General features: G+C 35.2%; 1 protein-coding gene across 8 annotated transcripts in view; it reads left to right on the top strand.

The window, feature by feature from the left end:
* cntn5 (contactin 5) overlaps nt 1-25,000 on the top strand; it is a 444,657-nt gene that overhangs the window by 236,287 nt on the left and 183,370 nt on the right. For all 8 annotated transcript variants that reach the window (XM_087291634.1, XM_087291631.1, XM_087291630.1 and 5 more), the window contains 2 exon segments: nt 1,969-2,092; nt 3,894-4,069. In XM_087291634.1, the coding sequence (XP_087147760.1) occupies nt 1,969-2,092; nt 3,894-4,069 (300 nt within the window).

Here is a 25,000-nt window from a genome sequence, read left to right as displayed (position 1 = left end):
GTAAAGTGTGTTTAAATTAAATTTGCAAGACAATTCACATGGAAGTGATTTGATCTTGTTGGTTTGAAATTATGTTTGCTCTTGGGTTCAAATTTGACTTAAATTGGTTTAAAGAACATAATTCAAATGTGTGAAAATGTGCCATAACTATATTAAATCACATTATTTATTTGTTGAGCGTACTTTGTGGAAGCACAGCAGTAATAAAATACACAGATTAAAGCATCAATTAAATCTGCAATTACTCACTTTTCCTACCTTCATTTAGTTCGGCTAGCTCTAAAAAACCTCATATCTTTGTCATGAAGCATTAAAAAGAGAGTAAAAGAAATATGAACTTGCCCAGCATGTTTTTTTATGATTATGTGGCTGCAATTTTATATTGACTTAATAAGATTTCTGAACTCATAAGTTGGAGCTTCCCAGGAGGACATGAAGGCAGAGCCAGTGTCTTTCTCAAGGGTACAGTAGTGAAAGCTCATGCATCAACCCTTCCTGTGTTGGAACCCGCAACCTTCACTTGCTAACCTAGACTATTTAAATATATTGCCCTTTTATTACTTGCAATCTCAAATCAAATATGAATGAATGAATGAATGAATGAATGAATGAATGAATGAATGAATGAATGAATGAATGAATGAATGAATGAATGAATGAATGAATGAATGAATGAGTGAATGAAATCAAATATGTAAAGACATATCTAAAGATGTGTGTTAATTTCCTGGTGGCGTAATTTCTAAAGCTTTGGGGCTGCAGTACTATGAGAGCTATTATCAACATAAAGCAATAAATAAATAAAAAAATGGAAAAGTGGATAACCTTCCAGTGGAGTACCAGTAGTGGAAAGCTGACCAGAATTACCCCAAGAGTGCAGGGGCAACTCATCCAAGAGTCACAAAATACCCTAAAAAGGTGGTTTGGATGTTTAAAAAGTATCCAATGTTGCTAAATTACAACAATTCTGCAAAAATATAGGGGCAAAGTTCATCCACAGCCCTACTAGACTCTAGTGAACTAGTAAAAGTTAGCAGTTAGCAGTTGTTGCTGCTACTGTAACAAACATGCAAATAAATAAATCAGTAACACTTTTTCACTCTACTGTATATGCACACAGTATGATACAACAATGCAGACTACAAAAACGGTTTCAACATCAAACAATTCCTATCAGAACATACAAAATCATATGTGTGTGCCTGCTGGGTACCAATAGTAAACTGTGGTGAAAGTAGTGTGATTGTCTAGGTCTGTTTTGCTGCTTCAGAACCTGGAAGACATGGATTCTGCTGTGTACCTTTCTGCTGTGTACATTCTGCAGCAGGACAGTGTTCCAAAACACACTTGTACACTGTCCACTTCACAGAAGTCCACTTCTGAATAGCTGAAGAAAAACAAAATGAAGACTTCGGAGTGGCCTTGTCAAAGTCCTGATCTGAATCCAATTGAGACACTGTGAAATGATCTAAAAGGGTGATTATTATATAATATTAATTCTGCAAAGAAAAGAATGCCAAAATTCTTCCACAGCCATGTAGACTCATTGCAAATTATCTAAAACGCTTGACAGCAGTTGTTGCTGCTAAGGGTGTCTCAACTAGTTATCACTGTAGGTTTAGGGGGCAAACACTTTTTCACGCAGGTCTATGTTTTTTTGTATTTAGTTTTATCTTAATATTAAACAACTTAATTTCAAAACTGCATGACGTGTTTACTTGTGTTATCTTTGGCTAATATTTAAATTTGTTTACTGAAACAGTAAAGTGTGACAAAAATAGGTTAGTTTGATCAAAAACTTTTTCACATCGCTGTGTATATACACTGTAATATGGTATGACAATGCAGACTAAAAAGTGTCAATATTACACAGTTCCTATCAGAATATCACAACAATGACTCCTATTTCACGGTTATACCATTACAAACAGTTTTTTTTTACCTTTCTTTTTCCCTTCTCCCCCACAGAGAGCGAGGAGTTTGGTCCGGTGTTCATTCAAGAGCCTGACGATGCAATTTTTTCCTTGGATTCAGACGATAAGAAAATCATAATGAATTGTGAAGCCAGAGGAAACCCTGTTCCGACCTACAGGTACGGTTTACTAATTTCATTAACATGGAGAAGGCTTTATTAAAAAGATAATAAATGACATTTAATTTCTCTGGAGCTTAACTGTGAATCCTTATTATCCAGTCTGAGTGGCATTTCGGCTAGACTAATACTAATGATGCAGATGCTGGACTTTCCTCTGTGGAATCCTAATCAGAAGTGATATAATGATTTGGAATCATCATGTCACTCACCAAACTGTGCTGTCATGCTATTTGGCGTATGCAATAGTTTTAAAGAAGTGCTAACCTTTGGGGGAAACTGGATCCATTTCTGCCTTGAGTATTTGCTGAATGTCTGTAAGCAGACATAAATAAATGTGAGGTTGGCGAGGCTGAATGATCCACTCAGTGATACTCAGCTCTCAGACACTGAAGTGGTTTTGAGTTCTGGGTCATAATTTAGATCAATATTTCTGTCTAAGATATAAAAACACATCATGCTTTATGATAACAAGGTCTTCAGCAGTTGTAAAGTGTGGATCATATGCATTCTGATTATTTTTTTAATTGCTTTTATTATTATTATTATTATTATTATTATTATTATTATTATTATTATCATTATTATTATCATTATTATTATTATCAGTAGTAGTAGTATATTTAGTAGTAGTAGCAGTAGTAGTATTAACAATACTAATAATATCAATAGTATTATTATTATTATTATTATTATTATTATTATTATTATTATTATTATTATTATTATTATTATTATTATTATTATTGTTGTTATTGTTGTTATTATTATTATTATTATTATTATTATTATTATTATTATTATTAATATGATTATTATTATTATTATTATTATTATTATTATTATTATTATTATTATTATTAGTAGTAGTAGTAGTAGTAGTAGTAGTAGTAGTAGTATTAACAATACTAATAATATCATTATTATTATTGTTATTATTATTATTATTATTATTATTATTAACAATGCTAATAATAATAATGGTAATTATTATTATTATTATTATTATTATTATTATTATTATTATTATTTTTATTATTATTATTATTATTATTATTATTATTATTATTATTATTATTGTTTTTATTATTATTATTATTATTATTATTATTATTATTATTATTATTATTATTATTATTATTGGTATTAAGATCATCAATCATTTTTTAAAGCAAAAAAGACACAAAATAAAAAGGGACTTGTTACATGTTTATGTTGTTATATTGGATGAGAAGTAAAATTTAGTGAGTTTCTACCGGTGCTGGGTGAAAATAAGATAAATCACAACAAATGGATATGTGAAACAACTATAACAATTGATTAAACAATGATATTAAACAATGCATATATAAATTTAGATTGCTATGTAAATGACCGAATCAAACAAAAAACAGGAGTGTTGCCAAAACAAAGAAATAAACAACAAAACAATCTAACTAATCTCCCACCAACTTAACTAACTGAAGAAAACTGTAAGTTTATTTGTGTACAAGTCTTATCCCCTGGTGGCATATGGGTTCGCTTACGACAGATTTATGCACTTTTGAAAACCTTAAAATAAACACCACCAAATGCAATATTATTATGCAACATGGATGAATTAAATTTCAAACTACAGTACGCTGATTGTTCATCAGACAGGGTGAGATTATTACGGTGTCATTTAAATTTTTTAAGTGAACATATTCCTTTAATGAACAATGCCAGTTTTGAATCGGAAAATGTGTATATATTTGTTAATTTTTCTGAATTTTGATGATGAATGAATTTTTTTTACCTAATTAAATAATTGCTTTTACAGTTGGCTGATCAATGGAACGAATGTGGACACAGAAGCAGATTTCCGCTACAGTTTGATTGATGGAAATTTAATAATACACAATGCAAGCGAAGTCATCGATTATGGAAGATACCAGTGCAGAGCTGAAAACAGCATTGGCATCGTCTTGAGTCGAGACGCCCTCCTGCAGTTTGCCTGTGAGTAATCTCGAACCCTTTTTAATACTAAAAGTTAAAAATCAATGAGATGCTTTAGACTTTTTAATGTTTATTTATTGACTTTTCCCCAATATGATTTATTTATTTAAATTATTGTTTTAAAACAAATATTTTTTAAATAAATAGTTTTTTATAAATGTATTTTATGACAAAGTCTTTATTTTATGTTATGTGTGCATGAATTCATGTTTTACTAGTACATATAAACCAGGGGTGCTCAATCCTGTTCCTGGAGATCTACCTTCCTGCAGATATCAGTTGCTACCCATATCAAACACACCTGCCTGTAATTATCAAGTGGTGTTCAGGTCCTAATTAGTTGGTTCAGGTGTGTTTGATATGGGTAGCAACTGAAATCTGCAGGAAGGTAGATCTCCAGGAACAGGATTGAGCACCCCTGATATAATACAATTTGTTGGTTGGTTGATTGGTTGGTTGAATGTTTAATAGTTGGTTGGTCAGTTGGTTAGTTGGTTGTTTTGGTTGGTTGTATGATTGGACGGTTGGATGGTTGTTTGGTTGGCTGGTTGATTGGTTGGATGGTTGGTTGATTGGTTTGGTTAGTTATTTGGTTGCTTTGGTTGGTTAGATGTTGTTTGGTTGGCTAGTTGGTTGTTTGGATGGTTAAATGGTTTGTTGGTTGGTTGGTCGCTTGGTTTGATTGGTTGGTTGCTTGCTTGGTTGGTTTGATGGTTGCTTGGTTGGCTGGTTGGTTGGTTGCTTGGTTGGTTGGTCGGTTGGTTTGGTTGGTCAGTTGGTTGTTTTGGTTGGTTGGATGGTTGACTGTTTGGCTGGTTGGGTGGGGGTTTGTGGGTTGGTTGTTTGGATGGTTGATTGACTGATTGATTGATTGATTGATTGATTGATTGATTGATTGATTGATTGATTGATTGATTGATTGATTGATTGATTGATTGATTGATTGATTGATTGATTGATTGATTTGATTGATTGATTGATTGATTGATTGATTGATTGATTGGTGGGTGTATGTATAGATGGATAGATGGATGGATGGATTGATGGATGGATAGATGGATGGATGGATGGATGGATGGATGGATGCATAGATTGATGAATTGATGGTTGGCTGGTTGGTTTCTTTGGCTGGATGGTTTGTTTGGTTGGTTGATTGATTGATTGATTGATTGATTGATTGATTGATTGATTGATTGATTGATTGATTGATTGATTGATTGATTGATTGATTGATTGATTGATTGATTGACCTTCCATCTTTTTGAATTTGGCAGTTACACCTTTTGGCATTCAAAGAGAACTGTTTATTTGTATTTTTTTCATATTATATATACCCACATGACATGCCCAAATTGTCAACACCCCGATTGCCTCCTACTAATACCACAGATTAAAAGTAAATACACTTAAAGTTATTCCCATGTTGCTTTGCTCCTTCCCTTAAAATTTACCCCAGAGTCAGCTCCATCAGATGGAAAAGTGCCCTGAACGCTTTGCTTCACAGAACAAGACCAAAAAGCGCATTTCTTTCCCAAGTAATCCCTTGGCTTCCCTCCAAAATATCATCACAAGCCACGGAAGCATGCAGTGTGGAGCTAGAGGCGCAATTGCTTTCTGGAAAGCACATTGTTAGTTTTGCTTACAGTTTCCCCAGGAGCGATGGCCATAATAGCCTTATTGGCGTACCCAACGGGATTGTGTACTTCACTATTCACTGCCCATGGTGTTTTCTGTAGAAAAATGAACACTTAGTGTACATGTAATGTAACAGTCTTACGGGCAGTAAATGTATTACGGCTTCGGCTAGAAAGCCTGTTTTTCGCTTCCCAGACTGTAATATCTAAGAGGTGTTCACTCGTGTTCACTCGCCTACATGAAGAATAGATTCCGTCTTGTGTTTTCTTCGCTCTCTCTCCGTAAAAAAAAGAACAGTGCGAACAAGATCCTAAAGTCATCCGGTCTTTTCTTTGCATCTCCGTATGAGCTGCCAGCCCTCATGAACACAATGTTCTGTTTTTTTATTTTTTGTATTTTTATTTTCCTCTCGTCCTTGTCCGTCGCTTGGCTGTAACCTTGCTCTGCTCATTGTGGCCCATTCTGAAAGCCTGTCGGAGAGACAAAGGAAAGCTCCTGGCAGCAGACATTGGGATGCAGAGCTTTTCCCAGGCCTCCACATAACAAATGGCCACCATTCATCACCCCGTTGGACACCCAAGGATCTTTCACTCTTATTGGCAGGGGGCGATCTCATGAGCCTGACATGGTGCCGCGTCCATGCACAACGAGGTTACCGTTAAATGAATTAACCATCATTTCAACACCTTGTCAACATAAAACACTGTTTACAACCTATTTTACTTCCACATTCTAATGCATTAGATAGTGAATCAGGACATTCGGTGAGGATAATGTGGGATGGAACATTTTTTTTTTTTTACAATGACAATTGATTGGGTGGCTCGAAGTTGGAATACGTTGAAAAATAAAGCTTGGTGTTATCCCATGAAGTCCAAAACAAATGATTACATACATAAACTGAATCCACTGATGATGTAACACTAAAAGAATGTAATTGTAATGTACAAACCGCAAGTCATTGTTATTCATGATGACCAAGCCAAAGCTCCTATTTTTTTAACATCACCATGTTGCTGAGACTTTTATTTCAGTGTATGGCTGTTCTTCCAATTAGAAAATATTGAGTAGAGGTGGGACTTTCTGTTTTACACATCATCCCTCACAACAATTTACAGTAAGAGGGGCATGGTTAGGAATAATATATCTGAAGCCATCAAAATGATGTCCACCCAGAATGACCATTATTCCAAACGTGGAAGCAGCTGGTCAGATTTAGATTGAAGATTACCAAACAAAAACAGTGCATTAACTTGTGTGAATTAACTGTTTATCTTAAGAATAAAATGTTTGCTAACAAAATAAACATGGTAAATTTTCACACATGACTCTATTGTGTGTCTTAATAATATGAAGCAGGTTTTGCAACCCATACCTCATGACAAAAACATAGAGTGTGAAACATGGAATTTAATGAGTACACCTTAGGTTGACTTGATTTTTCCAACCTGAAACATATGTATTGTCAAAACTGGAAAGTTTAAGCAGCATTGGTGGCATTGGTGACATACACTGGTAGAAATAGATTGAGGAAACTGGTTCTTCGTGCGCATGAACAAAACAAAAATTCAATGAGAATATGAACAAGCCCTTTTTCAGTTCATGTTAAGCAAGCTAAGACTCCTATACTTGTTAAGTATAGAGTATATATTTATGTACACTACCTGACAAAAGTCTTGTCATTTATTAAAGTTTTAGAAACAACAAATAATAACCTGACTTCTAGTTGAAAGACAAAGGCCTCTAGATTATGCTTATTTTACCAAAATAAATATGATCATTTCTTGATTTTTTTTCAGGACAGATAAAGTCATCTAGAATTGCAAAGAAAGCGTTCTTGCAGGACTCCCAGAGTTATTATTTTTTTGGATTCATCTTCAGTGACTCCATCTTACTCCAGACATGCTCAATAATGTTCATTCTGGTGACTGGGTTGGCCAATCCTGGAGCACATTGACTTTCTTTGCTTTCAGAAACTAAAGCTGAAGTATTGACCTTATTCTAAAATGCGGAAGTGCGCCTGTTTTCGCGATTGTCTTAGAAGTTCCGATTCAGTCGCCTATGGGAGAAATGACTAGGAATAATAAACGGCAGAAAACGGTCAAACTACTCGCTCTACAAACAAATGTTTGCATGACTATACAGACCAAGTAGAATAATATAATAAGAAAATATCAAACTGCAACATCAAGCAGTGTAATGAGCATTTTTAAAGTCAAAATATGAAAGGAAGTGAATGAGACCGGAAGTTTCGAGCCAAAAAGATGGCAGCGCCCGCTCGTCGACAGAGAATAAGGTGAATAAGAAGGAGCGTTTTCCTCTCCTGTGTTTTATAATGTAATGGGCTGCACAAATGTCTTGTTACCTCAGATTGTTGATGTTGCCATCCACTCTGCAGATTTCTCGCACGCCCCAACTGGGCTGGCCAATCCCGGAGCACCTTGACCTTCTTTGCTTTCAGGATTTTTGATGTGGATGCTGAAGTATGAGAAGGAGCACTATCCTGCTGAAGATTTTGCCCTCTCCTGTGGTTTGTAAAGTAATGGGCTGCACATTTGTCTTGTTACCTCAGGATGTTGATGTTGCCATCCACTCTGCAGATATCTTGCTCACCCCCATATTGAATGTATACCCCAAAAAATATTTTTCCTTTACCAAACTTGACTGATTTCTATGAGTATCTTAAATCCATGTTGGTTCCAATATGTTTTCTGTAATATTTGATGATTGGAATGCAGTTCAACAAATGATTGATTAGAAAAAAAATATATATATATATAATAATAATAATAATAATAATATATAAATATATATATATATATATATATATATATATATATATATATATATATATATATATATATATATATATATATATATATATATATATATATATATATATATATATATATATATATATGTATACATTATTTGTCCAAATGATCAACCAGAAGTCAAGTTATTATTTGTTGCTCATTCAACTGGGATTGGCAACAAGATTTTTGTCAGGTAGTGTATAGCACCTCTATTATTCTGTTTATTTCTAACTTCTAGTAGTTTACAATTGAGAATGTATTGCATTTTCAAAAGTGGGAATTTGTTAAAGATCAGAGACTGGTGACATCACCTAATAAAGTTTCTACTTTAACCAGCTAATAAAGTTATTACTTGCAGATTTTGCTTCAAGCAATTACTCATGAGTACACATTAACCTTTACATTAACACACTGTTAAAAGTAAACTTTTATTCATCATTGCCAAACTGATACTGAAATTATTTGTTTCCATGTATACAACTCAGTTATTTCAACACCAATGCGAAACACTGTCCTCAACCCATTTACTTCTACCCCCTGATGTATTGCAGAGTGAAACGGGGCATTCAGCAGGACATGATTTTCTCCAGCGAGAATTGATTGTGTTGTCAAAAGTGGAAATTCATTGAAAAATATGAATGCCTCGAGGCATAAGAAAGCTTGGTGACATCACCTGGAAAGGCTAAACAAATTATTACACACATATATCGAAATTTCTGACGAATCATGTACATTTAGTATATAAATTCACTGAAAAGTACATTTGCAACTTTTTGCAAAAGTTCATAACTAGTAGGGAGCAATTATAGAGAGCATTGTTAAAGTGAAATATCCCCAGAATCATTGTTACAAGCAATGTGGCACGGCATGACTTTGCTAATCCTGATCCTGGAACATCGTTTTTGTTTAAAAATGTAATCCATACCAATTTCCTAATTCTAAACCCAACCAAAGTTCTAAATTATTTTCAAAATCAAAGGGGAATAATTGGATAACAGTCATGTAGAAGTTCATAAGTCTAAACTTAACATAAACCGTATTCCTTAACTGTGAATGTTGTTCCAGGATCAACATAAATGTTAATCCAGTAACTTGTCCTACTTAGTGAAATCAGGTTGGCAATTCAATAAGTTTACCAAAATGTATGCTACAATGAACATTTACACAGTTGTGTGGTGGGAACTACAACTTTCAACATGTATTTTTTTTTTTTTTTTTTTTTTCTTAGAGTGAACTACAAGCTTGGTGTTGTGGTTTGAATAAAATAAGTATTTTATATCTTGGATGCAATGATTAAAATATAGATTGTGGAGATTGTGTTCATCAGCAATCTCATACGCTTGAAATGATTCTCAATTGTGCTCTTCAATACCCCTCTCCCGTGTCATTCTGTATGATGACACAAGGATCAGTTTATGGATCTTTCTGTTAACAAGCAGAGGATCTGAATCAGGTGTTTAACCCTCTGTGGTCTGAGGTGATTTTGGGGCCCCTTAGATGTTTTTTGTATGCCCTGACATTTGTGCTTATTCCAGATACTTATTACATACTGTAGTATTGACAACATGTATTTTTGTATTTAGCACAAACTGCTACAACAATATGTAAGAAATATTGATGTACATTCTTACGTTTTGTTTTAGAAAAAAAAAAAATAAATAAATATATATATATATATATATATATATATATATATATATATATATATATATATATATATATATATATATATACATTTTTTTTAAAGATTTTTTTTTTGCTACAATAAGGTAAAAAAACAAAAACAAAAACACTGAATAGGCCTGAATATGACTTTTAAGTAGCCAGACTTGTAGACTAGAATATTAACTTTACAATTATGTGAAAATGATTATGTTCTCTCATTCAAAAAAAAAAAAAAAAAAAAAACATTACAATGATTTACATTTTGTAAAGTCTATTTTGGGTCAGCATACTGTATACGCGTGAGTGACAATGGGCATGAATAATTCACACCTAGAACCTGGAGAGACAAAAGACACTGCCGGGCTGGCTAATGTTCACCCTTCAAGAGCATTGTAAAGCAATGTCCAGCTGCAAAAGCTACCTCAAACTATTACTTGCTGTATTATGATTATGTTAACACTATGGGTAAACAATGCATGTGCACTTATACAGCATGCACAAAAACAGTATTTAAAATGGTATCAAACGTATTTGCAAAGACTCTGAGACACTGAAGTAGCATAAAGACACAAGTTTTAAACATTCATTCATTCATTTTCTTTTCGGCTTAGTCCCTTTATTAATCCGGAGTTGTCACAGAGGAATGAACCGCCAACTTATTCAGCACATGTTTTTACGCAGTGTAAAAACATTTTAGCTGCAACCCATCTCCGGCAAACAACCATACACATTCGTTCACACTCATATACTACGGACAATTAAGCCTACCCTATTCACCTGAATCGCATGTTTTGGGACTGTGGGGGAAACCGGAGCACCCAGAGGAAATCCACATGAACGCAGAGAGAACATGCAAACTCCACACAGAAATGCCAGTCAAACCCAGTCAAGGCTCAAACCAGCGACCTGCTTGCTGTGAGGCGACAGCACTACCTACTGCGCCACTGCATCGCCCAGCTTTAAACAGAATTAAAATTATTAAAATTAGATGACCTTTCTAGCCGAAACTAGACATGTTGGTTTCATACTGATTCATTTATCAAACAAAATTTGTTTTCAACATGCACCCGATGCATTTAAAAGTACACTTCAAACTTTCTATAGATATATGTCTCATGATTGTGTGTGTTTTTTCTTTTTTTTCTTTTTTTTTTGTTGCAGAATTTCTGTTAATTTTAGTAACGCATTTGTAAAAACAGTTTGCGGAAAGACAAAAGAAAGAATGTACACTGTTTATTGTCCTTATTTTGCAAAAGCACACACTTTTGTTGTTATTGTGAGTCTACACAAAAAGTAGACTCCTAACAGATTCAATTGATGTATTGCTCTTATCTGTACGATCAAAACTGAAAGTGTAATTTAAGTACTTATCTGCGTTATTATGAGAAGATGCCTCAAAACGCGTAGAAACGTTTGCCGACTTTAAAGAGTTAAAGTAAGGAAGACATACACAATGTGCAGTGTGGGAAGTCCTAAAATTAATATTCGGGAACCACAGGACAATGGGTAGTTTTTTATGTTGTGTATTGGGTAGTTTTTATTGTGTTATCATCGACTCTATACCAATGGTGCCAAACCTCTTTTCTGGAGGGCCAATGTCCATCAATGGTCATCAATGCTTGCTCCAACTCTTTCAGAGTTTCTTTCTTCTGTTTAACACAAAAGAAGATATTTTGAAGAAAGCTAAAAACTGGTTACAGTTTAAACGTACAGGTTTTCAGCTTTATTCAGAATATCTTCCATTGGGTTCAACAAATTAAAAGAAAGTCAAACTAATTGATGTCATCATTTTCTAGAGTTTACTCTTAGCTAATGATTTATAATAAGCTTGTTTGGCATGACGTCCTGGGAGAGAGCCCTGATCTCAAGGTATCCTGGTCATGGCCCTGCATAGCTGCAGGGCAAGAAGGTTGAGCTCAGGTAGATCTCAAAAACTCCCCCACTGATGTGGCTTAGGTGAACAACAGCGAGTAGGAACACCATACAACCCCAGGGGGTTAAAGTAAGGAAGACATATGCAATGTGCAAGGCGGGGAGTCCCAACGACTGGCTTTGGGAACCACAGGTCAATGAGTAGTTTTTATGTTGTTTAAGGTTTGACCTCTGTGTTATTATCGGGTTATTATCGAGGGGTGCCAATCCTCTTTACTGGAGGGCCAGTGTCTTGCAGAGTTTAGCTACAACCTCAATTAGACACAACTGAACCACCTAATCAAGCTCCTATGTATACTAGGAACTTCCTGGCAGGGGTGAGTTGAATCAAGGTGGAGTTAAACTCTGCAGGACAACGTCCATCAAGGACTGAGTTTGGGACCCCAGTTCTATACTGTTTCAGAAGTCCATAGTGTCCACAAATTAATAACTGAAAACATGAAAAGCAGGGAGAAAAAATGTGGATGTCGGGAGAGCATGGTGTCATTAATAAGGGAAATCTCATCAATGTGGAAAGGAGTTAAGCAGCAAGTTACATCAATGCCAGAGAAACCCTCCCCTGATTAGGATTCCCTGTGAATCTTTAGATATTCACGAATCTTGCTGGTCATTGAAGAACAGAGCAATCAGACGTGCACTTTAAAGCTACACGAGCTGATTTCTGCTGGCAGCGACTGCTGTGCAATTTCAGAATGATTAAAGGCAATGATTCCCTGTGTGGAGTGCATCGGCTGAGGTCTCGGTTCATGAAACGCAAACAGCTCTTCTGGCCAGTCAGCGGTAGGGGAACATTTAGCTCGGATCTCTTTGTTTGCTGTCTTTGATTGAGGAAGCCGGGCATGAGTTTCCCAGAGATGGTCAACTCGGCCTGTTTTGGAGAAGGGCCTAGTCTTTGAGTCCAGCCATGGATGTCACAGCCCTCCCTTGCTAGGAGACCTATCACAACACTTGCCAGGGAAACCGGTTGGTGTGCACAGAGTATCCGCAACTCCCCTTGAGATTCAGAAATGTATTTTTATATAAAAAAGGCAGAGAGAGAGAAAACCACTAGTCTGTATTCCTTTCACAGTTTGTGTTGTGCCCCCAAAGCATTCCCTGTTGGGCCCTTTTTTTCTGTCTCTTTGTTTTGAGAAGCAGAACTCCGTGGTTCAAGCTAGTTACCAGGCCATGCTTTGAAGACTGCAGGCAGAGGGAGTGTCTCTGATCTCGCTCCCTTCTGAGATCCAGCCCTTTCTCAGCAGACCCCTCCAAAGTGGGTGGATGTGACTTAGGTAGCCTATCATGGCTTGAAAGAACACGCCTGTGGATATGTATATAGATGGGCCGATTCTGTTCAGAACTCCACTCTGTTTGACCACAGAAAAACAGGGTTATCGGGAACTGGATCTCTCTGAACTAGAAAGTGTCTAAATGTGTGGAAAAAAGAGGCCTATGCTTCCTATTTAAAGGCCCTGATGCATTGAGGGTACATGTAAGGATCGTTCTGAACTTACAGTAAAACTGCGACACAATGGGGCTTTCATATTTGAAGTGCTAACTTTGGAACTTTCTATCTTGCTTCGCATTTCACACTGCTCTTAAAGTGATAGTTCACCCAAAAATTAAAATGTCTTCATTGTTTACTCGACCTTAAGTGGTTCCAACTCTTTATGAGTTTCTTTTTTGTGTTGAACTCAAAGCAAGATATTTCGAAGGAAGCTGAAAACTGGTAACAGCAGGGGTGTCAAACTCAGTTCCTGGAGGGCCGCACCTCTGCACAGTTTAGTTGCAATGCTAATTAAACACACCTGATCTTACTAATTGAGTCCTTTAGGCTTGTATGAAACATATAGGCAAGTACTGTAAGTATGTTAAAGAAGTGAAAAAATGTTGAAGAAGTGATGAAATGAAACAGTGCACGCCTGCAGCCCTTTAGGAACTGAGTTTAACACCCCTTGGGCAAATACATTTGAAGAAGTATAGAAAGACTAAACGATGAAGTCTTGTCTGAAATCAAAATTTGCAGTGTTTATTTTGATATCTTATATTGTTATTCTAAAAGTGATTAATTAATCCATGCAAATAATTCACTGAAAAAAGTTTGTTTTGATGAGTTTTTAATGAAAGTCCAACGATTCTGTTGATGTCAACCTAACCGCATTTTAATACCCTCTCTTAAAATTACTGTGTTCTGAGAGATTGATGCATAAAAGCTGCTCGTTATTTTGTTTTAAATGGAAGTACATCAACATACTAAAAATAAACAACATGGGCACATTCTGAAAACGTAGCCCTGTATACGTTTCTGGAGATCATGAATTATGTAGCCGTATCTATGAATGGCTGCATTTAATTTTTAAAATAGACGCTATGGGGTGATGTGACGCTGTTTCTTTTCACGCTTACTAGTTGGCCGCTAACTTCCGTATGGACGGCTTTTCCACTGTTACCAGTTTGTCCAGTTAGCTCACTATGTATGTTGGTGGACTTGAGATGCAGAGAGGAGTTGACCACAACGACGGAGTTTAAGTCTGTGAGACAAAAGCAGAATCCAAAAAAATAAAATAAGTAAATAACAGGGGGAGAATGTGGGAAAATCTAAAAAGGTAGTAAAAATCAGACAAGGCTTTTCTTTTTCTAGATTGCTTTTGAAAATTGTTGGTTGGGTTGAGGGAAGTGGTTGGGTGGGTCAATCAATACAATCGGTTGGGTTTAGGGAAGGAGGAGGGAGGATCAGTCGATCGGTCAGTCAGCCAGACAGTTGACATCGCCCTCTAATGGGTTTATGTGAGAAAAACCAGCCTGATCTCACGATAAAAAGTAAATATTTTACATTTCGCCAGTTTAGTGGGGTTTAGTCATATGAAATTGTATGATTTAAAAAAGGAGGCGTGGCACCTAACCCCACCCCTAAACCAACCGTCTTTGGGGATGAGCAAATCGTACTAAATTGTACGAATTAGATTGTACAAATTCATACAAATTAGCCACCAAATCAAAAAGTTACGCATTGCCGTGAGATTGTGTCGGAAAAACAGGCATGGATGGCACTCAAAAGAGAATTTGAGATCTGAAAAGCATACACAGTAGCCTCTGATGCATTCTAGAAAACTAAAACTGCAAAAAACATGGCTCCTGGGACGTATTTGGTGGTCTCCAGAAATGTATATAGAGGTACGTTTTTTGAACAAGCCTGGGTTGAAAATAAAAGTCTCAGCAACTTCCAGTTCATGCGGCCTTTAACTTACTCGGTGTTAACAATTAATCATGAGGTTTCACAAGGTTGTTTTCATGCTGTGCAATCTTCAACCCACATTTCATCAACTTATTTGCATATCTGCAGTGTTAGTGTCATCTATAGGCTAAACACAGATGACCCGTTTGCAGAAATACTGTTATTTATGTGTAAAACATGCTTGTTATTCAACAGCTATATATGTAGCACCTTGATGAACTTTTGAGACTATGGTATAAATGAGGTGTTCTCTCCTTTAGTCCGCTTGACACATATTCTGTTACTATTTGAATGAGGGGAAAATATATATTTACACTCACCGGTCACTTTATTAGGTATACCTGTCCAATTGTTTATTAACGCAAAATTCTTATCAGCCAATCACATGGCAGCTACTGAATGGAGTAAGGCTTGTAGACATGATCAAGACCATCTGCTACAGTTCAAACTGAGCATCAGAATGGGGAAGAAATATTATTTGAGTGACTTTGAACGAGGCATGGTTGTTGGTGCCAGATGGGCTGGTCTGAGTATTTCAGAAACTGCTAATCTACTGGGATTTTCAAACACAACCCTCTCTAGGGTTTACAGAGAATGATCCGAAAAAGAGAAAATATTCATTGAGTGGCAGTTATGTGGGCGCAAATGCCGTGATGATGCCAGAGGTCAGAAAGGAATAGCCTGGTTTAAGCTGATAGAAAGGCAACAATAACTCAAATAACCACTCGTTACAATTACGGTATACAGAAGAGCATCTCTGAACACACAACACATTGAATCATGTCATAAAGCATGAATCATCTTAGACAGGTTCACTGTACTCAAATGGCCTCCACAGTCACCAGTTTTCAATTCAATAGAACACCTTCGGGATGTGGTGGAACGGGAGATGTGCATCATGGATGTGCAACTGACAAATCTGCAGCAACTGCGTGATATTATGTCAATATAGACCAAATTCTCTGAGGAATGTTTCCAGTAACTTGTTGAATCTATGCCACAAAGGATAAAGCAGGTTTGAAGGCGTACCTAATAAAGGGGCCGGTACAGTACAGCAAACAATTCACCTGAAATTTCATAGCATAAGAGTGGGAGGCACATGTTGATTGCTGAGCCTCACAGCTTTCATTTGACTGACAAAAATAGCTACTTTTTCAAGTAAATCGGGTACATCAGCAATCTCCCATGAATATAATGACAGCAGAAAACATTTATCTGACTTCATTAACTTGACCTACGAATAGAGATGAACTCAGCTTTTCCAGTACACATAATCAGGCACTTAACCTAAAAATACCGCAGGTCCCATTATTTAGATTGTGTGTTAAACTCTGTGTGGCAGAGTTGTACATTTAAACATGTTTGCTGGAACATCACTTATAGTAACAGTTTAGTAACAGACTTTTGTTGTTGTCGTTGTTGTTGTTGTTGTTATTACCCCTTCCAATTTATTAAAAAATAGTTGGACATTGGACAGTGTGTTGTATACAGAAACATTACTCAGACAAACTACATCAGTTGCTTCCTGTTTAGAGATTTTTTGAATCACATTCACAATTGTACTGCCCAGGATTAGGATTTCTATGGAAATACTTTAAAATGTAACTTTGTGGTACCACTTTATTTTGATGGTCCATTTAAGTATTAGTAGACTGTCTGCTTAATATCTGCTGATACTGCTCCTTCAACAGACTTTTAACTGACTATAAGAAAAAAAAAACTTTGCAAGTACATGTCAACTTACACTAACCCTAACCTCAACCTAACAGTCTACTCATAATCTAATGAAAATTAGTTGGCATGCAGATGCAATGTAGCTTAAGTTCAAAAAACAGACCATCAAAATAAATAATGATCAACTTTGTTATATTTGCATACTGCTCAGCCAAATAGCAGTAAGCAATATCATACCTGCCAACTCACCCGTTTTTCCCGGGAGTGTCCCGTATTTCAGGCTCATCTCCCGCCCATCTCCCATATTGTTCTGTCTCCTGGAAAACTCCTGGAATCCCCCACACACCCCACCCCAACCCCCCACTCCTCAGCTTTTTGTACAGTCCTTAGCTTTTTGGTACAGCATTAACAGATATATTGTTAGCAGGTATGGAGCAATATGACAATTTGGGATGTACCTTGGTTTTAAAGTCACAGATTGGTTCTAAACAAAAAGTGGCTCTGTCTTTAAATTCATAATTATTCCAGGTTATGACCTGAATGGAAGACAAGTTATGACTTGTTTTACAACATATGTATGTATACATGTGCATTAAATCATATACAGAACTAAAAATCGCAAGTAGTACACACTACCTGACAAAAGTCCTGTTGCCTATCCAAGTTTTAGGAAGAACAAATAATAACTTGACTTTTAGTTGATCATTTGATATCAGAAGTGGCTTGTATGAAAGGTAAAGGCCTCTAGATTATGCTTTTTTACCAAAATAAAATATGATAATTACTTGATTTTTAATTATTTCATTAGGACAGTAAGGTCTGACTTTGCTTAGACAAAAGTCTTGTCACTTAACAGAAATAATGTAGAGTATAGAATATAAAGTCATGGTGCAGTAGAAAAATAATTATTATTGTGTATGACTCTCATGACCTTGGACAACTGCATCCATGCATCTCTGCAATGACTTTAAATAACCTATTAATAAAGTCATTTGGAATGGATAAAGCGGTCTTGCAGGACTCCCAGAGTTCATCAAGATTTTTTGGATTCATCTCAAATGCCTCCTCCTTCATTTTACCTCAGACATGCTCAATAATGTTCATGTCTGGTGACTGGGCTGGCCAATCCTGGAGCACCTTGACTTTCTTTGCTTTCAGAAACTGAAGCTGAAGTATAAGAAGGAGCACTTTCCTCTTCTGTGTTTTATAATGTAATGTGCAGCACAAATGTCTTGATACCTCAGGCTGTTGATGTTGCCATCCACTCTGCAGATTTCTCGCACTCCACATACTGAATATAACCCCAAACCATATTTTTTTCCTTCACCAAACTTGACTGATTTATCTGAAAATTTTGGGTTTATGCGGGTTTCAATATGGTTTCAGTATTTGTGATGACTGGGATCAGTACAACAGATGATAAATCAGAAAATCATACCCTCCGCCACTTTTCCTAATGATCAACTTGAAGTCAAGTTATTATTTGTTGCTCTTACAACTGGGATTGACAACAAGACTTTTGTCAGGTAGAGTATTATGAAAATAACAAAATGTTCTTTAGAGTTAATTAGTAAAATAACAAGCTGTCGACCCTGAAATATATCCCAGAGGTGAATGCATTGCTAAGTGATAAATTGTTTGTAAGCTTTTTTGTTCATGTCTTTCAGCATTTCAACACTGATTGAGTGAATGCATTTACATTTGTCAGATGTTTATAGTTTGTAATGATCATGTTCACTCGGCTCACAATCTGCTGCAGAGGCATTTATCCATCAATCTGTCCTGGTGGATCGAATGAAAGGGTAAATGTTACATTAGCAAGTCTCACACAGTCACAGCTAAAATAAAATGTACAAATTAATCCAGATACTCCATTCATTTCCCACAAGATTACATTGGATATGTACATAAAATAGTGTAAAAACAACATTTATTGTTTGAATTTCCTAATAAAATAGACATCATTTAAAAAAATAAGATTTGTTTTAAATCAAAAGAAATAAAATACCAAGATTCTTGTGATATTTAGGTTGAAGTTACACTATATATGATCTATTGAAGTCTCGGAATTTAATAATTAATATTGATTTGGAATAATCAATTGATTGCCACGCATTAAAGGATTTTAAATACTCAACACGGATACAAAGAACTCCCGTAAAGAAGAGGAGTCCATTTAAAATAATTCCATGTGTGGTCAAGCCGTATATTCCATGGTCATTTGCCAAGTTACATTCAAGTTACACTTGTATAAATGTAGCGCCACCCTCAGGTCACCCACGTCACTACAACTGCTTAGACTGCGTGAACCTGAGGGAAAACGTGGACCAGTACTGTAGGTTCGTAGGAGCAGAAATGAGAGACCGACTAAAGAGAACAGACAACAGAGATTAGTTTCAACTATAATGAACTTTATATAATAAAGAAAGAAATAAAAATAATAATTGTCTTAATTTCTCTTTCCAGAGGAAAAAAAACAACAATAAAGAAGAACAACTTCTTTTAAAGAAAAAACTTGGTTATCAATAAACCCTCTTAATGATGATAAAAAAATGAAAACCAAATAAACAAAAGAATAAATTGTCTCTTTTTTTCCTTTCTTGAAAACCTCTTATTTAATCTTTTCTTTCTCTCTGACAAACTGGTTTATTTATTTCAATTTTATGGTTTTATGTATATATTTTAACTTATTTTAAGTACAACGTTTGACCTATTTTTATTTATAGCTAATTGACGTGTCCTAATTATATTACTTTATTCTATTAGAAGTAAACTACATGTAGTATCAGCTAATTTTATGTTAGTTTAAGCAAAATACTTAAATTATCAACTCAGCTTGCAAAACAAAAGATAAATACCCCAAATGACAATGAATAAATCACAATTATGAAATAAAATAACAATTTGTCTTCACACTAATAAAGTGCAAATGAAAAACAATAATGAAACAATATAACTCTCAGAAAAAATGACAAAACAGTTCAATGAAGGCTAATTCCAACAGTCTTTGTTGTAGACTTTATATATCAGTCTCTGAAATCACGAAGAAAAGTATTGTTTCGGGTTCAATCCATAAATTGAGTCCTACCGTCCTGCTGCCCAGAACATACCACAGTACAGGTGGAAAGGAAGAAAGTGTGATGCCAGCTTACTCTGTCATCCAGCACAGTTCTGTCATGAAGATGAAACATTAAACAACCGGTGCAATCGCTGCAATTTCACCGTGAATGTGTTCAATCGAGATCCGTTGGGTGGCCCGCCATCTCATTGCACGCGATGACAACCGCGATCCGTGTCCTCGCTGCATCCGCGTCAATATCAACTTAATATCGCAAGATCAACAAACAATCAGGTCAGATGAATCAATATCAATATCTTTCTAGACGTTCTGTCAAGTTTAAAAGACTGGATTTCACTCGTTTCTCGCTGGATTAGCTTTCCGATCTCAGCTTCCATGCGCTCGCTTCCCTTCCGTTTCATCCTCTGACGTCACTGACGTTGTTTACGTCGTTCCGCTGCACGCATTTCCTTTCACCTGATAGGTCAGTGGTGAGCTCAAATTTAACCTCTTAAGGGCAAAGTAACAATATACATCTTCACAATTCACAAAATTCAGAAAATAAAACTAAATCATCAACAATAAAAAACAGGATAACAAAAAAATACCTTTAGGCAATTTTAAGATTTAGACTAGAATTCTATTTATGAAGTACTTTTAAATTAATCTATTAATTGGGTTTTTAATTTATTAATTAAGCTAAATGTATATCAGTTTATATTGCATATATCTTTCTTTTATTTCTATTTGTAATACTATGGATTACATAAACAAATTATGATTTGTTTTGCTGATTGCAGTGCAATGTCTGACTTTTCACCTGTTATGACAGCCTGATTTCATGAGAAAACGTAAATATTTTACGTTTTGCCAGATACGTACGAATTCGTTCAGTCGTACGAAATTGAACAATTTTAAAAAGGAGGCATGTCACCTAACCCCACCCCTAAACCCAACCGTCATTGGGGGATGAGTAAATCGTACTAAAATGTACGAATTAGATCGTACGAATTCATAGGATTTAGCGACTAAATGAAAAAGTTACGAATTGCCATGAGACTGTGTTGGTTATGACATGTTAGATCTCCTAGTCCACATTGAATCAGTCGCAGTGAGTGCGCACAAATGCGTGTTTTTATCTGCATTTATGTAAATGACAAGGGTATAGCTCATAGTAACATGTGTTGTCACATGGTACATGATCATAGTAACATGAGCTACCTCTTCACTAATCATTTTTAAGTAAATTTGTAAGTGAATTGATGAATGTTGGCTTTTGGTTAAACACGTTAGCTTCTTTGAGATTACACAGATAAATTATGTTACTACTGAAGTTTGAAGGGAAGCGTGCTTATTTTGACTGGAAACAAAGATTATAATATACACAAGACATTTTGCTTATATTGTTTTGAATGGGGAAACTGTAGCATCAATATGGGGAATGAAGCCCCGCCTTGTAGTATAGGAGCTTTCCACAGATTTTTAAGCCCATCATTGAGTCTGTTTTGTATTTGTGTAAATGTCTACATTTATATTGATTCATTTTGTTTAGTAATTTCAGTAATATTATTAATATAACATGTTCATATGATTTATTTACAGTACAATTTGTAAAGTAATATTATCTGTATTTTAGTATATACCTCTATATATCATATGATTTTTTTTGTTTACCAAATAAGTGGACCTAGATATATTTGCATTGTAAACATTAAACAAAAGTTAAGTAGTTATAATTATTGATTAATTTTTTTTTCATATATTAAGTTTTTAGTTATGATACTGCCAAAAATAATTCCACAGATTCAAAAACAATTCCGTAGATTTTTCTACATAATTCTCCACTGAAATGGCAAAAAATGTTCGCAGATTCTGTCTGGCCCTATACATGACGTATGGAAAACTGCTTCTGAGTCCAAGCCACTATTCACTTAAATTAAAAAAGTATTTGTTTATGACCCCATTTTAGTCATATTACATATTAAAGTAAATTCTATATAAAAGCATGGTGTACAAAAAAGTCTTTGGACTTGTTGCATCACAGACACCAATATTTTAACAATTTATAAAAAAATTAATCACTTTTTGGCCATCAGATAAATATAAAATTGCTTCATGATTTTCTAAAGTATTACATTGCTTTGTAAACGTTTATTATTACCATTTGTTGAGTCTCCCCATACAGTTGACAAAGCACTTGGACTCTGAAATCGCGTACCATGATGTCACACTTAACAAGAGAATAGATTTAACAGTTTTTCGGAAGAGGGATAAGAAATAAATCCACATAAAGCTTGAAATCTTAATTTTTAAGTTAACCAACTACACTTGATTTTTTTTACCTGTGTGAAACAAACACAAGGTACAGTCAGTCCAGTCAAATGACAGCAACTACAGCAATTACAGCAACATGTAAACAAAGTGGTCACTGTCAATTTGAGAGGTCATTTGCCATCAAGACCAAGTTGTGAATTACTTCAGAAGACCATTAATCAGAGGATTATAACGTGTAACAAGGCCATAAATGAGGCTGGTGTCATGATCTTGTTACTTTTGATTGTAATGTGCATTAACCATTACAACAAAAAAGTGCATTTTGCTTAATTTGAATAATTAGACATAAAACTTAAGAGACAGTTGATGTGTATTTTGAAAAATGAAATGTAATCGAAATCTTGGCAAACAGTTTTGTAGAATTTGATGTGTCTTCATTCAAACAAAATGCCTGAGCATACTGTCTGAGATGTGTTTCAAAGATGGCCACCATGTGAAATCACTTGCCTTAAAGGCACTTTCCTAGACTTGACAGTTGTATTGCACATCTTCCAGCCAATCAGAATTTAGAATTACAACAGACTATGGCAACAATACCACATCTATTTGATTGGAACACATGCATACTGAACCAAATACCCCATATCAGGGATGTTTACACACACACACACACACACACACACACACACACACACACACACATATATATATATATATATATATATATATATATATATATATATATATATATATATATATATGTGTGCGTGTGTGTGTGTGTGTGTGTGTATACTGTATATATAAGTCTAATTATATATATATATATATATATATATATATATATATATATATATATATATATATATATATATATATATATATATAATTAGACTTCTAATGTAGGATGTGCAAGCTCAATTGGATGGCACTCTAATCAGTCCAAATGCACGAAGTTTAATTACCCCTTAAAAAGGTCATTTATTGTCTTAGACTGACACACAATTATCGAAACGCAAGAATCGGTTCTTGCAGATTCTTATCTTATCGCTCATCCTCTTTTATAGATGAGAACAGATGAATATCGATTTACTCTACAAAGGTCTCATTTTACCATGCAAGATGAGGGGTCAGGAAAATACGAGAAGCAATGGAAGAAACCAACCAAGTCAACAGATTTTTATCTTCCCAATCTGAACTTTAATCTAAGGCTTCCATTATCTTTTTTTTTTTATGACACTCATCACAAAAATCCATCGCACCGTTTTTGACATTACAGTAAACGATGATCATTTCAGCTCTCACAATTTACCAGTTACATCACAGAGAAAATACAATGTTAAAATCTAGTTACACATGGTCCCACACTCATGTTTTATGTCCCCTGCTGTCGACAGATGTGTCATTTATCACGTCTTTCCCTTTGACCATGTAGGAACTACAAAAGAAAATCTATTTTCCCATTTAGACTACAGCGGCGAGCATTGATTAGATATAATTCATACGTCTAGAGTGAATTGACGAGGGCCAGGATATAATGCGCTGATATGGAGAACAGTGACAGTGTCTGATAAATCAATAATCTGCGCTGTTACAATGGGATTCCCATCCTCTCCATCCTGGCTTTCTCTGGTGACAGTTTGTTGGAGGAGATCACCTTTCTGTGGCCATACATTACTCCGCTCATCCCAATCCATCTTTTTCTGGCGAGGAGAAACCAACAGACGTTTGCTGAATTCCAAGAGCCCCATCTGCCAGACATAAATAAGATATAAACTATTGAATTGCTCTTTCTGAAACTTTATTTCTTCCCTTCTCCGGTCCCTGAGAGCTGTCTTGTCTTTTTGCTTTTTCATTGTGAATGGAAACTTTGATCTGGTTCGCTTTCATTGCGCGCAGGCCTCTGTGGGTTTGAGCGTTAAACACAGGTGTTTGCCTGTTGATGGATCTTTGTGCTATTGCTGCAGTGGAGCAATGCAAGAAATCCCTCATGGTCATGAACGGACTGGATTATGGGGTCAGGAGATATTCAGTTTAGTTCAGTTTAAAATCAAGATGAAAAATCATGCAAATTCATTCATTTTTTTACCAATCCATTTTATTAGTTATATACCTTATTTGTTTGCTTAATGAATGAATGAATGAATGAATTAATTAATTCATTCATTTATAATAATAATAATAATAATAATAATAATAATAATAATAATAATAATAATAATAATAATAATAGTAGTAGTAATAATAATAGTAATAATATTTACATTTTGATGGCACTGTGGCTCAGTAGTTTGCACTGTCGCCTAACAGGAAGAAGGTCACTTGTTTGAGGTCGGGCTGGACCAGTTGCCATTTCTTACATGTTCTCCTCGTGTTCATGTGGGTTTCCTCTGGGTATTTCAGGTTTCCTCACAGTTCAAAGACATGCTTTGTGAATGAATGTGAATAAACTAAATTGTACGTATTGTGAATTAAACCGATGAAAATACTGGGTTGCGACTGGAAGGGCATGCAATGGGTTAAACATATGCTGGAATAGTTGTGGGTTCATTCCACTGTGACGACCTCTGAAATAAAGACTATGCCGAAGGTAAATTAATGAATGATATTTACTTTTAGTTCCAACAACTTTTTTCATTGATTGATTAATCTTTTTGTCTACTATT

The sequence above is a fragment of the Danio rerio genome, chromosome 18 (assembly GCF_052040795.2).
Source record: "Danio rerio strain M-AB ecotype USA chromosome 18, GRCz13ab, whole genome shotgun sequence".
NCBI lineage: Eukaryota > Metazoa > Chordata > Actinopteri > Cypriniformes > Danionidae > Danio > Danio rerio.
The sequence above is the reverse complement of the archived record's forward strand: the minus strand, read 5'-3'. Positions and strand labels throughout refer to the sequence as shown.